The sequence below is a fragment of the Podarcis gaigeae genome (assembly GCF_964106915.1).
Source record: "Podarcis gaigeae genome assembly, chromosome: 5".
Lineage (NCBI taxonomy): Eukaryota > Metazoa > Chordata > Lepidosauria > Squamata > Lacertidae > Podarcis > Podarcis gaigeae.
The window spans coordinates 79153139-79165627 of NC_139681.1; the positions used below are offsets into that span (position 1 = coordinate 79153139).

The 12489-nt window shown below is 41.2% G+C and overlaps 1 protein-coding gene across 4 annotated transcripts in view; it reads left to right on the forward strand.

The window, feature by feature from the left end:
• MME (membrane metalloendopeptidase) overlaps nucleotides 1–12489 on the forward strand; it is an 87642-nt gene that overhangs the window by 42763 nt on the left and 32390 nt on the right. For all 4 annotated transcript variants that reach the window (XM_083739450.1, XM_083739449.1, XM_083739451.1 and 1 more), the window contains exons 5-12: nucleotides 1400–1480; nucleotides 3902–3997; nucleotides 4103–4221; nucleotides 5520–5585; nucleotides 7853–7987; nucleotides 9462–9563; nucleotides 11958–12094; nucleotides 12201–12294. In XM_083739450.1, the coding sequence (XP_083595576.1) occupies nucleotides 1400–1480; nucleotides 3902–3997; nucleotides 4103–4221; nucleotides 5520–5585; nucleotides 7853–7987; nucleotides 9462–9563; nucleotides 11958–12094; nucleotides 12201–12294 (830 nt within the window). The remainder of the gene's footprint in view (nucleotides 1–1399; nucleotides 1481–3901; nucleotides 3998–4102; nucleotides 4222–5519; nucleotides 5586–7852; nucleotides 7988–9461; nucleotides 9564–11957; nucleotides 12095–12200; nucleotides 12295–12489) is intronic.

The window sequence follows — 12489 nt, forward strand, 5'->3', positions numbered from 1 at the left end:
TGTCTCGACTTCTCTTAGAACAGTGCTTTCCCATTTTTTTCCAGGCCACCCACCACCTGCCTAGATCCATAAACTCAACTCCAGTACCTGCTATTGAAAGTATTGTTCAGAATGCTGAACATGCATGCAATGTAATCAATAAAGGGAAAAGTCTCTAGGATTTGTAGGAAGGAAGCTTCCATTATATACAGTTTCTGAAACAGGCATCACATTCATAGTTAGTTGCATATGTTGAAAGAAGTCGCTAAAGACCAAAACAACTGTTGCAGAGAAGAAGAGAGCTCAAGAAGGAGACTCTAGCAAGTTACTTTGTATGTTACGCAGTGTAATTTGACCTTGTAGCACACTGGCGGTGTTTGTAAATGTTTTATAGGCGCATAAATATGATGTTTCTAGTGCATCAGGTTACATACATAATTTTTTTAAAAAAAAAAAAAGAAAGAAGAGCAGCCTGCATTCCAAATTAGATAAAATAGTTCTAGGAACACTTTCAGTGTTACTTATAGCTGTGACATCCAGTGAGGCTGAGAAGAGAGGCTAGATAAGAATGTGAAGTGGACCTTAGAACATTTGCAAACTTAAGAGGCTTCAAATTGCGCTCTTTGGTCGAAGTTGTCTGTTATTGTTACTGAAGCTGCAGTGTGAACCGATGCCTGCAGAACGGAACTGAAATATACTCAGAGTTGCGTGTGGATTTCATGCTTTTTATTCAGCTCGTAGTAGTGAGGAATGGAAGTTCCCCCAAAACGTCTGCTTTATATACATTATTTACACAATGGGCCACGTGATTGGCTAATTCCGGGATTCTCTTGTTGGCCAATCAGGTTGCAGATTCATTTCCACCTGGAGCTGGATTGGGTGGCTCCTGCGGACCAATCAGACTGCTGCATTCTGGATCCTATTGTTCTAGGACCAATCAGACTGCTGCATTTTGGATCCTATTCAACTCAGTACATAACAGGAACAATTTAAATCACATTATATCAGGAGCGGGGAACCTTTTGAAGCCCAAGGGCCACATTGTCTTCTCGGCAGCCTCCCAGGGGCCACATGCCAGCAGTGAGCAGGGCTAGAGACAAAAGTGATCAGAACAACACATGGGAATTTGGCCTTGGACTGTAGGATAGTTTCTGTGCACACCCCACTTTATCCTCTGCCCCAGCAAAACACGATGCATGGTCCAAATTCCAAGATACATTTCAACCAGGCAAAGACATTTAGGAGGGTGCAGAGCAAGGCAGGTGAGGAGTATAGCTGGGGAGAGTGTGTGTCGGGGGAGGAAGGGGTGTGGGGGCAGTCATGAGGACACATGGAGACACCTGGGGAGGCTGCATTTGGCCTCTGGGCCTGAGTGTTCTTCAATTTTAATTTACAACATTTGATTCCCCCTTCTTTTCAGACGCCCTCGACAAGGCAAAGAGTGATGATATAGAAGCTGTCAAGAAAGCAAAAACGCTCTACAGGTCTTGTGTAAACGAAAGTAAGTTCCTTTGCAAATTGCCACATGGGAGAGACACAGGCCACCCAAGGGCCCCTGTTTCCCAGGGGCAGCCCTGCAGAGCGAAGTTTTTAGATAATGTTTTGTTATGTTTTTATATATGTTGGAAGCCGCTCAGACTGGCTGGGGTGTAAATAATAAAATTATTATGATGGAATAGGACATCCCTCTTTCCATCGAAGAAATGTTGGAGGGTATGGAGCTCTGTTCTGTGTTCTTGCAGCTCCCAGATAACACCACTCTATAGCAAAAAAATATTCCATTTGGCTCTGTGGCACCTCGGTAGGATCAATATAAAGACATGTTTATATTGATCCTACAGACCCTTCAGATGTGAAGGAAATAAGCAGCTATCCTATCTTTAAAAGACATCTGAAGGCAGCCCTGTTCGGGGAAGTTTTTAATATTTAACGCTGTACTGTTTTTAACACTTGATTGGGAGCCGCCCAGAGTTGCTGGGGAAACTCAGCCAGATGGGCGGGGTATAAATAATAAATTATTATTATTATTACTATGTATGAACTATGAGGGGAGAGAGACTTTCTGTTCCTCATGAGGCAACGGCTTTTCCACCTGCCTTGCCTCAGACTATGGCTTTGAGAACAACAACAGCTACTGTGAAGAGAGGAGTTCTGGGATATTTTTTAAAAAGTTTTATAAGTTGTGCTTCTTTGTTTCTCAATTTGATCCTTTTACATGGTTTTGTATGTTTTGTGGTATTTTATGCATTGTGACTTGCTGTCACTTTTATTGATTATAGATTGGTAGTTCTTTATTGTGGTTGAACTGATTAATTATTATTTGCTGATGTTTAATTTTACTTTTTACTATTAGGTTCTGATTGATTGTTGAATGTTGCTTTGTTTGATATAAGCTGTTTATTTTAAAGTTATTGCAACTTTTATATTGGATCAGATTGTTACTATTAATGTTTGATGTTTTATTATGTTTTTATGTCTTGGAAGCACCCCAGAGTGGCTTGGGAAACCCAGCCATTATTATTATTATTATTATTATTATTATTATTATTATTATTATTATTATGGTTGGTTGCATTTATACACCGGCTTTCTGCCAAGGCACCCAAGAAACGCTAGAATTTAAAATATTAACAGGAACAAGTGGTGCAAAGTTTGATCAGACCGACTTCAGGAGCTGATGAAAATAGAGGTGTCCCTGCAGTCCTGTGGCTGTTGAAGGTCCCTGGGTTTTTCCGTACAATATGATCAGTGCAGTACAGTAGAACCTATTTTAAACTAATATTAACAAAAGGATTGGCTTATCTTATTCTCTCCATGCTTCTTTATTTTATTTTATTTATTTATATACTTTAATTTCCACATATTTTATTATTCAAAAAAGCAAAAAAAAACCTTAAAAAACCCATTCCTATAGAATATTATGATATGTAAATATATTGATTGCAAATTTCAATATATCCTAGCAATATTTAGGGGGTATTTGAAAAGACCAATAGAAATTCTTAAAATAGCTCTGGCATCTCACTGTTTTGTGGTGGGTTTCCATCACATACCAGCAAATTCTGGTTGTACATTTGAAGCCCTTGCACAGCAAACCCACTGTCCCCACAGGTCAAACTTATTGAGAAAAAAAGAAACTGATAGGAAAGTGTGGAATACAGCTTGCTTTGATGCAACACCATCTAACCTCCATGCAAACAAACCAGAATGAATGCTCACTAAATAGCCAACTTTGTCTAATTTCCCTGCAAACATTTTCCCCCTCCAAGAATTCTGGGCACTGCAGTTTGTTCTGGAATGCTGGGAGTTGTAACTCTGAGATGGGTAAACTACAGTACCCATAATTCTATGCAGGAAAGTGTGTGCTTTCAATATGCTTTAAAGGTATAGTGTGTACACAGCCTTAGTTGATGGGTTTTTCATGCAAGTAGCTAGCAGGATCTCTTAGGAGGGTCCTGCCAACACCTGAAAATGCATTCTTGTAGGAATCCACTCAAAACACGTGGAAACAAGCCACAATAGAAAAGAAGGGACCACAACAACTTAGCAGATATATCCATCCAGAATGAGAGGAGAGGAAACAGTAGGGGATAAATTCATATGAAAATTAACGTAAGACTTAAGTCTTAAATGGGTTTAGAATGGATACAATTGAAAGGAAGTGCTAAAAAACACCATATATTCTGTCATATTTTAACTGCTAGATATCATTTCACCTTTTGCTTACCAATTTCCTCACCCCAGCCCCAAGAACTTTGGTCTCAAATAAATTTTGCCAGGGGATAGAAGGCCTCCGAAGAAGAAGTGTGTGTGTGTGTGTGTGTGTGTGTGTGTGTGTGTGTATTTAGGCTTATTTCCATATGTCAGTGTCATGTGCTTTTAAGACAAGTAACTCATGGAAGTTTTTCCCTCCACCCACAAGCCGCTATTGATAGCAGAGGAGGCAAACCACTCATTGACATCTTGCCAACTTTTTCTGATTGGCCTGTGGCATCAGACTCCTGGGACGTCAATTATGGTAGGACTGTTCTTCTCCAGCTCCATTTTCAAATACTGCATATTCATGAGGGGTAGGGTTGTATGTGTCAAAATGCTGAGTGTGAGCGTGTTTTTGCTGTTTTAGGTGCCTCGTGGAATGCAGAGAAGTCTATCGCAGAATTAAACTCTAAGTATGGAAAGAAGGTCATCATTAGCCTGTTTGTTGGTACAGATGATAAAAACTCCACGCAACATGTAATCCATGTGAGTTGTTCATGCTTAGAAAGGCCTTGCAGCTTCACACAACCACAAGGAGGTGTGAGTTCAGCAGTGGCCATCTATCCTTCACCTACAAACAGTTGTGTGGCAGTCACTGAAGGAGTGCCATGCATATATACAACTAGCTCATGCTCTGGGAGCACATAGGCACAGCCAACATCTTGCTCTGCAGATGCTGACTCCAGCTCCCATCAGCCCCAGTCAGTATGGCCTGTGATCAGATATGATGGAAGTTGTAGTCCACTGTGGAGTGCACTGTGTTAGCTACACTTAGTATTTTTGTTCATTTTTCTTGTTTAGCCATATTTTATTATTAAGGGAAACCTGTTTCAATCAATCATTTCATTTCAGGTTTCACGTAATGTCAGACTCCCATTTTCCCTGCAATGTACGGAATATGTTTAGTCAGGCTAAGTCAAGATGACATGATCTTCTCTGAGAATGCTGTTCAAATTCTGTAACAGCAACACCAATACTCTCACACTGTGAGAATTGACTTTTAGGTGAACAGAATGTGTGTTGCCTACAATGTGTTTGTTGTTGGGGGGCATATAAATACTAGAAAGGTGTGTGGATCAATGCCACCTCCTCTGTATTTCCTTTCCCCCATGTTTTAGGATGGGGATATGGAACCCCACCATGTGCCGTTGGACTCCATCAACCCAACCCCAGACAGCATGGCCAATGGTTAGAGATGGTATCTGTAGTTCAACAACATCTGGAGTACCACAGGCTCCACATCTCAGGTTTAGGTTCTATATTGCCTCCTTCCCCACTCCACAAAAGAGTGTGCCATGGAAGCACACACCTTGGGGCTGACAATCACAGCCCTGTGAAGACTTGGGATTCATGTCTTGGGACCCTACATGATGCTGCCTCCTATCATTGATGATGTCTCAAAACATAGCCCAAGGTGGCCATGAACAGAGGTGGCTGATAGGGAGAGGAAGGGCATCAGCTCACATCCGGCCTCCCATCAACTGCATCACATTGCTTACTTGGCAGGAGACAGTCAAGGAGCAGGGAGGTCAGTGCAGGGCTGGTGCTATGCTTGCACCAGGATGACTCTTCCCTTGCACATTTGCCCTTGCACAACAACTCATCCCTACCCCTCCCAGTAAGCACAGCAATATATTTGATGGGATGACAGGTTTGTGACACCAGTGCTTCCCAGCAGCCATCTCTGTGGGAGAAGTAGGTGCTGTGGTCCCCAAACATTTATCTGCCCATGGATTGCCATTCTTTCTGTAGCCTGTGAACATCTTTTAAAATTGGTTTTATAGATCGATCAGCCTGGACTTGGACTCCCTTCCCGCGATTACTATGACTGCGCTGGAGTATACAAAGAGGTATGCTGGGACAAGGATCTCCTACAGCTCTCTCTTGAAAAGAGAGGCTCCAAAAACTGCTCGCTTCCTAACTAATTCCGAAGCCTCACTGAGGCTAATATGCCTGTAGTGTCCTAGTTTCTTTATATCTTAATTCCTTCTGTATTTAAAATGAAATTGTTCCACCACATCTTGAAATTCTTTATGTTCATATGTTCATATGGTCACATCAAGTTATGCCCTTTTGATACCTGGCACAAGAAATTCAATTCATTCACATGGGCCCCATTGTGCAGGAACCTACCCTGCATATGGATGAGAAGTGAGCCTGCATATGAGCCAGCACCCAGTGTGGTGGAATTGGTTGTGCTGATCTAAATCTGCTCTCTTCTGCTAGTCAGTGTAGATAATGCTGAACTAGATTGGCCAATGGTCTGACTCAACAGAAGGCAGCTTCCTATGCTCACTTTGAGAGTAGAATCTTTGATAAGAAGCAGAACGTCCATCACAGGCACTGCTAGCCCAGGTCATTCTGATGCCTGAGTCCAAGGGCAAGATAGCACCCTTTAATTTCACATGTAGAATCCAACTGGACCCACAGTTCAGTTGTACTTCAGCACTGGTGATGGGACAGCACCTCCCATCCCATCATTCTGCCTCATGGTAGGGCCGGCTCCGATCACTTCCTACAGATACCTGAAGAAGATACACTGGTTATTTGACTACACAGGAATCATTGTTCCTGTAATGAGTATATGATGTCAGCTCATCCGCTTGATGCTGCAGTCTAGAAACCACAGTTTCAGAAACTCTAATTAAATAAGCTGCTTAGGAAATCTGCAATTTATGCAGTAGGTTTTAAGTACACATTAGGAAATATGTAATTATGCTCATAAGGAAGGACTGGTACAGCATTGTGATTGGTCTTAATTAGAGACATATAACCATTTGCCAGTTGGGTTTGTTATTATTGTTAACATTATTTTGACATGGATTGTTGTGAGTCCCTCCCACCCAAACCCTGAGCTAACTATTCATTTTCCTTTTCAATAATAGTAATTTAACAAAGCTGTGACTGTTTAAAAAGATAATGCACAAGGGCAAATAAAACAGGGTGCATGTAAAAGAAATTATTGTTCAGGGAAAGGGTAAAATAAAGTAGAATGGCACAGAACACTGAGAGTCAAACCAGATGTCATGTTAATCCTGCCATGGGAAGTTGGGCTTCCCATTCACTCAGATGGGAGTTTTTTCTCTCCTGCAAATTGAATGCGCAAGAGGCCTGATTCGACTCAGGATCACAGTAGGGGACAAATGGCTAAAGTCCCTTAGGCCAGGATCCTGATCCATATTGTGCCCCCTTTCACTGGCTATTTCTACAAGAAAAATCCTGGACTTAAGAACAAATGTCATGATTAGCATCACATCTAATTCAGTCCTTAATGCAGACTTGTGGAGACAGCAGCATCCCTAAAGCACATTCTCTCCTCCCCATTGTATGTAAGTTCACTTACCCACAAATGGGACATTACCAGATCGTGCATTTCCGCATCCTATCTAATTAAATGAATGTAAACTGCTGGCGGTTAATTTGGGCACATTGTGTTCTTGCGCCTTTAGTCTCATACTTGTCTTTTAATGGTAGAATCACAGAACAGAGTTGGAATGAACTGCATGAATCATCTAGTCCAACCCCCTGCAATGCAGAAATCTCAGCTAAAGGATCCATGAGAGATGACCATCCAACCTCTGCTTAAAACCTCCAAGGAAGGAGAGTCCACCACCTCTCGTGGGAGTCTGTTCCACTGCTGAACAGCTCTTACGATCAGAAAGCTTTTTCCAAATGTTTAGTCGGACTCTCATTTCTTGTAATATGATCTGCACTGAGCTAGGTTGGATAGATTGTTATTTTTTATGCTTGTTTTTCGTATTTTGCAGAGCACTTAAAAAAAAAGTTGGAGAGTATTGGGACTGGAGAGAAAAAAATGTGGTGGGGTGTTTTGTTTTGTTTTTTGCACAACAGCTGCCACTGATGCAGACAAAGGGAGGGGAAACCATATCATGGAATTCAACACAATTCATGGGAAATGTGGAGAATCCAATACAGACATGCTGGTTTGGGGGGCAGCCCCATGCCAAGTTTATTTCTGCCCGAAGCTGCAAGAAAAAGACAATGCCTACATCGCACAAGTATCAACGTGACTGTTCTGCATAACATCCAACATGCATTTGCAAAAGTTTTTTTTTTTTCCTTTCCCTTCCTCCCAACCTCCCCTTCCCTTTTACAGGCATGTTCAGCCTATGTTGAGTTCATGATTTCCGTAGCAAAGCTGATCCGCCAGGAAAGAGGTCTTGCGATCAACGAGAACCAAATTTCCACAGAAATGAACAAAGTTATGGATCTGGAGAAGGAGATTGCAAATGTAAATAAGCTCTTCTGTTTTCATGCACACAATTAACTGTTTTCATGCACACAAAATGTTTAGTGTGGGGATCTTAAGCTGTTCTTGGAGGGTCACCCAACCCACTGGAACTGATTTTCAAGGAGAAGGCGAGATTGGTCAAAATACCCTCCCCACCTTTTTTGCTAGTGGAGCTGATGAAAAGCCCTTCTTTAATGGAAGGACACAATTAGATTCAGCCCTTCTCCTTCTCCTTCTACAAACGGATGCAATCAGGGGTGCACACTATGGATCTAATGGTTTATGTGGGGTTGGGTGGCTCCTTCTTTAGATGATAACATGTATTGGTTCACTCATTTCAAACTGAAAACCCAACCCTGCTGATTCTGTTGCATGGGCATTTTGACTTCTGTCCCAAAGTCATGCCTTGATGACACCTCTGTGTGGGGTGTGAAACACAGAACAGTCAAATACAACATTCCTAGAGTGGACATGTTTAGACACGAAGAGGGATGTTTGTCCAGCCAGTAGATAAACTTCCTGTTTCCTCCTGTGCTGGGACAAACTTCCTCTACATGTGACCGGAGATGGGCGTGACCTCACCTGTGCAGGTAACAAAAGCACAGGACTGGCCACCACATCTCTCTCTTCTTCATTTTACTTTAATCAAAGAACCATCAGCCTGAGATGCTTCTGGCCAAGAGAGGACATAGGAACTATCTCCCTATGGGATAGATTCCAAGTGTATATATTTTGTAACTTAAGTCTGACTTCTGGGATCCATCTGAGTACAGAACGTGTGAGTAAACTCTTTTATACTTTTATATAAGACTGTGTTGTGTCTATTCCTTTTAGGAGGGAATAAAGGGGAATTACCAGGAAACTTATTTTAGAGGCTTAAGCAAGCCTGGCAAAACATTATCTGCTGTCTAAGTTTAAAAAAAGGAGGGTGTTACTCTGCTAAATTTTAGAACTTGTTAACACAAGTTGGGAAGGATATAATTAAACAATATATCCTCTCCTGCCTCCCTGAACATTCCCACTCAAGAAGAAGAAGAAGAAGAAGAAGAAGAATTGTATACTTGCTTTAGTAGACTGAAGATTCTCACAGCTACCACATGGGATGGGAGGGCAGAACAGGTGGCTAAGTGGGGGAGAAGATAATTTCCTTGCTGCGATTGTCTCTCTGGGCTCCTGGAGACAGCATCCTCCTATGTTCTCAGGGATGTAGCTTACAACTGAGAGAATAGTTAAACAGATCAAGGGGGAAAGAGGCAGATAACTTTTCAGGATATCTATTTTTCAACAACACCATTTGACTGATAGAATTAGCTAGCTATGTGATTTGTGATTTCTGCCATATTTTAACAAGACAGCTTAAGCACCTTCAGTTATATGACTTTTAGACATCTTGGTGCCTATTTGTTTGATGCTTCTCTGTGTCTCTGTCTTCCTCAAAGAATCTCCTCTGTCTCCTGCTAATTTGTTTTTCTAGGCTACAACCAAAACTGATGACAGAAACGACCCTCTCCTGCTGTACAATAAAATGACACTCGCCAATGTCCAGAAGAACTTCACTTTTGAAGTTAATAACCAGGTAAAATATCAATAACAGGTTTTTTCACCTTCAGTGACTGGCTGTAATCAATGCAGTAGTGTGACATGAACTCATCTTTTGAACTGAAAATGATGACCTAAATTTGTCAGCCTGTTGTATTCTGCCGTGAAAGCAAGAAAAAAGACAACAAAGGTCCTGATCCAATGGTGTGCATGGGGTGCCCTTTGAAACAATTGATGATCGTGCTAAATAGTCAGAAGTGGCTTGTCCAGCAAGGCGGGGCTGCAGTGCTGGTTTCCCAGCTGCAGCATGGCTGCTTCTTCCTAGAAATGATGTGGTGCTGAGGTTAAGCCTGTGCAGAGCCAGTCCAGTGATTTCAATGGCACACTCATGCAGCCCCAACCTCGCCACAGCATCATATCTCTGGAAAGTGGGAGCAGGTTTCTTTACTGGAACTTATGGGATCTAATACATACAAGCATCAAGCCAGATTAAGAATGGCTGAAGCCTTGGAACTATGCTAATTAATGAGGCTCTTTCGGCATGTATATCTTGCTGTCTAGATCAGGATCCACAGAAAATATATCAAGTGTTTCATGCTAGTTGACAGCTAGACAAAGTTTACTGGTAGGGATTGCCAAAATCTATCAAAAATGGTTGAAGTCTAGTATATATTTATATTTTTAAACCACAGAGCCTAGGGCTTGCTGATCTGAAGGTCGGCGGTTTGAATCCCCGTGACGGGGTGAGCTCCCGTTGCTCGGTCACTGCTCCTGCCAACCTAGCAGTTCGAAAGCACGTCAAAGTGCAAGTAGATAAATAGGTACTACTCCGGCGGGAAGGTAAACAGTGTTTCCGTGCACTGATCTGGTTCGCCAGAAGCAGCTTAGTCATGCTGGCTGCGGAAGCTGTACGCTGGCTTGCTCGGCCAGTAAAGCGAGATGAGCGCCACAACCCCAGAGTCAGCCACGACTGGACCTAATGGTCAGGGGTCCCTTTACCTTTACCTTTTTCCGTTTATCTAATATGCATTAAGGAAAGATGAATAATGTGACACTTTCTGTAAGTCCAAAGGCTGAGGTCCTTGGCCTTTGTGATCTATTTAGAAGCCTGTCAGTTGATTAAGGGACTTTTGTGTCGGCAAACTTGCCTTTCAACCTATTAATGGTTTGGTTTGGTTTGTTATGTGTTTATATGCAAGGGGAGGGAGAGACATTTAATCAAAAATAGAGAAAATATAAAACAAAACTAATATTTCATGGGTCTTGGGCATATTACAATACTACCTGCCGGTACAACTGTGTGGCCCCAACTTTTCTGCCACTCCATTCTGGCCACATCCAGGAAACCAACAGTGACTTTGGGGAAGGGAGGGTGGCAAGCTAAGCAGATTCATCAGATCAGGTTTGGAACTGAAATGAATTCTTATCCCTCAAAAACATCAATATTCCACATCAGCAACAGTTAGTATCTAATAGCTGAATAGCAATCTGTATTTGGCAGTATACACAGCTATCATGTAGTAGTCAACATTGGACATGACATTTGCAATAATGTTCAGTAAATTTCATCACTTCTTTTACCATTTGGAGGGGAAATTGTAAACATGTTAACAGTCAAATATGAATTTTTTGTGCCAAATTCCAGTTCTCAAATTCAAATATCAAATGCTAAAAGAAAAAAAGAAATATAAAATTGCATCCAATGTTGATTTAAAAAATAATAATAATAATTGGTTTGAATCAGGGTGCCAAAATCAACTATGGTTGGATCATGTCCAGCAAGTCCCTTTGATTATCAAGAAAGTTATCACAACATAAGGGCACTTAGGATTGTTTTACAGCTCATTAACCTTAATTGAAATGAATTCAGCTTAGTTTATTGCCTGTTGACCAAGAGATTTCAAGACACATTACTGGACAGAGGTCTGTTGTTATCTACCAAATGGGCTCCCCCCCCCCCCCCGTTATCTATGAGGAATTTGTTTACAGCAGCAGTCTGGCTGTGGAGAGCCAAAAGGCAACAGGCAAAAGTGAATGGCACTTTTCATAAATGATGAGGACAGTTTTAATGGGTCAGCAGTGTTTCCTTTTAAAAATTCTTGCTTTTTCTAAATTTCAATTTTTATATAATATACTTCTGATTTTCACTAGATTCCCCACCCCAATATATAATATTAGCTTGCTATTATAGTTGTGGCAAGCTATTTTTGCTTGTGAGGCATCCTAGGTGAGGTTGGCAAGATGTAAATCCAATATATAATTAAGGAATACAGAACACAACAGACATAGGCATGTCTACTTAGATAAAAAAGGCTCAATGTGTTCAATGATACTTACTTCCAAATGAGTGTACAGTGGTACCTCATACCTAACGCTTTTGTTCACATGTCATAAGTTGAACCTACTTAAAATGCATGCATTTTTCTTCCAGCAATTCAACTGGTTAACATTCATAAACCATATCATGTCAACTGTGCAAATTAATATTGGCGAAACTGAAGATGTGGTTGTTTATGCTCCAGACTATCTCAACAAGCTAAAAACTATCCTTAATAAATACTCTCCCAGGTATGTATGCAAGATACAGTTTAAAGTTTTGCTTTTTACATTGCTAATACGTTCCACTGTTTAAAAAGAAAAGTCACCAGATTCTACTTCTTGTTTTATCATTTAGAGAAATTCAGAACTACATGAGCTGGCGATACATAATGGATATGGTAAACACTCTGAGTCGTAACTACAGGGACACAAGGAATAATTTCCGTAAGGTGCAGAAATTCATATTTTGTTTTATATTTAACATTTAAGATTTGCAGTGTCTAAACCATGGGTAGACAAACAGTACTTCTGTCTTGTCAGGATTCAGCCTCAATCTGTTAGCTGCCATGCATCCTCCAACCGCCTCCAGACACTCACACAGGACCTTCACTGCCTTCACTGGTTCTGATTTGAAAGAGAGGTAG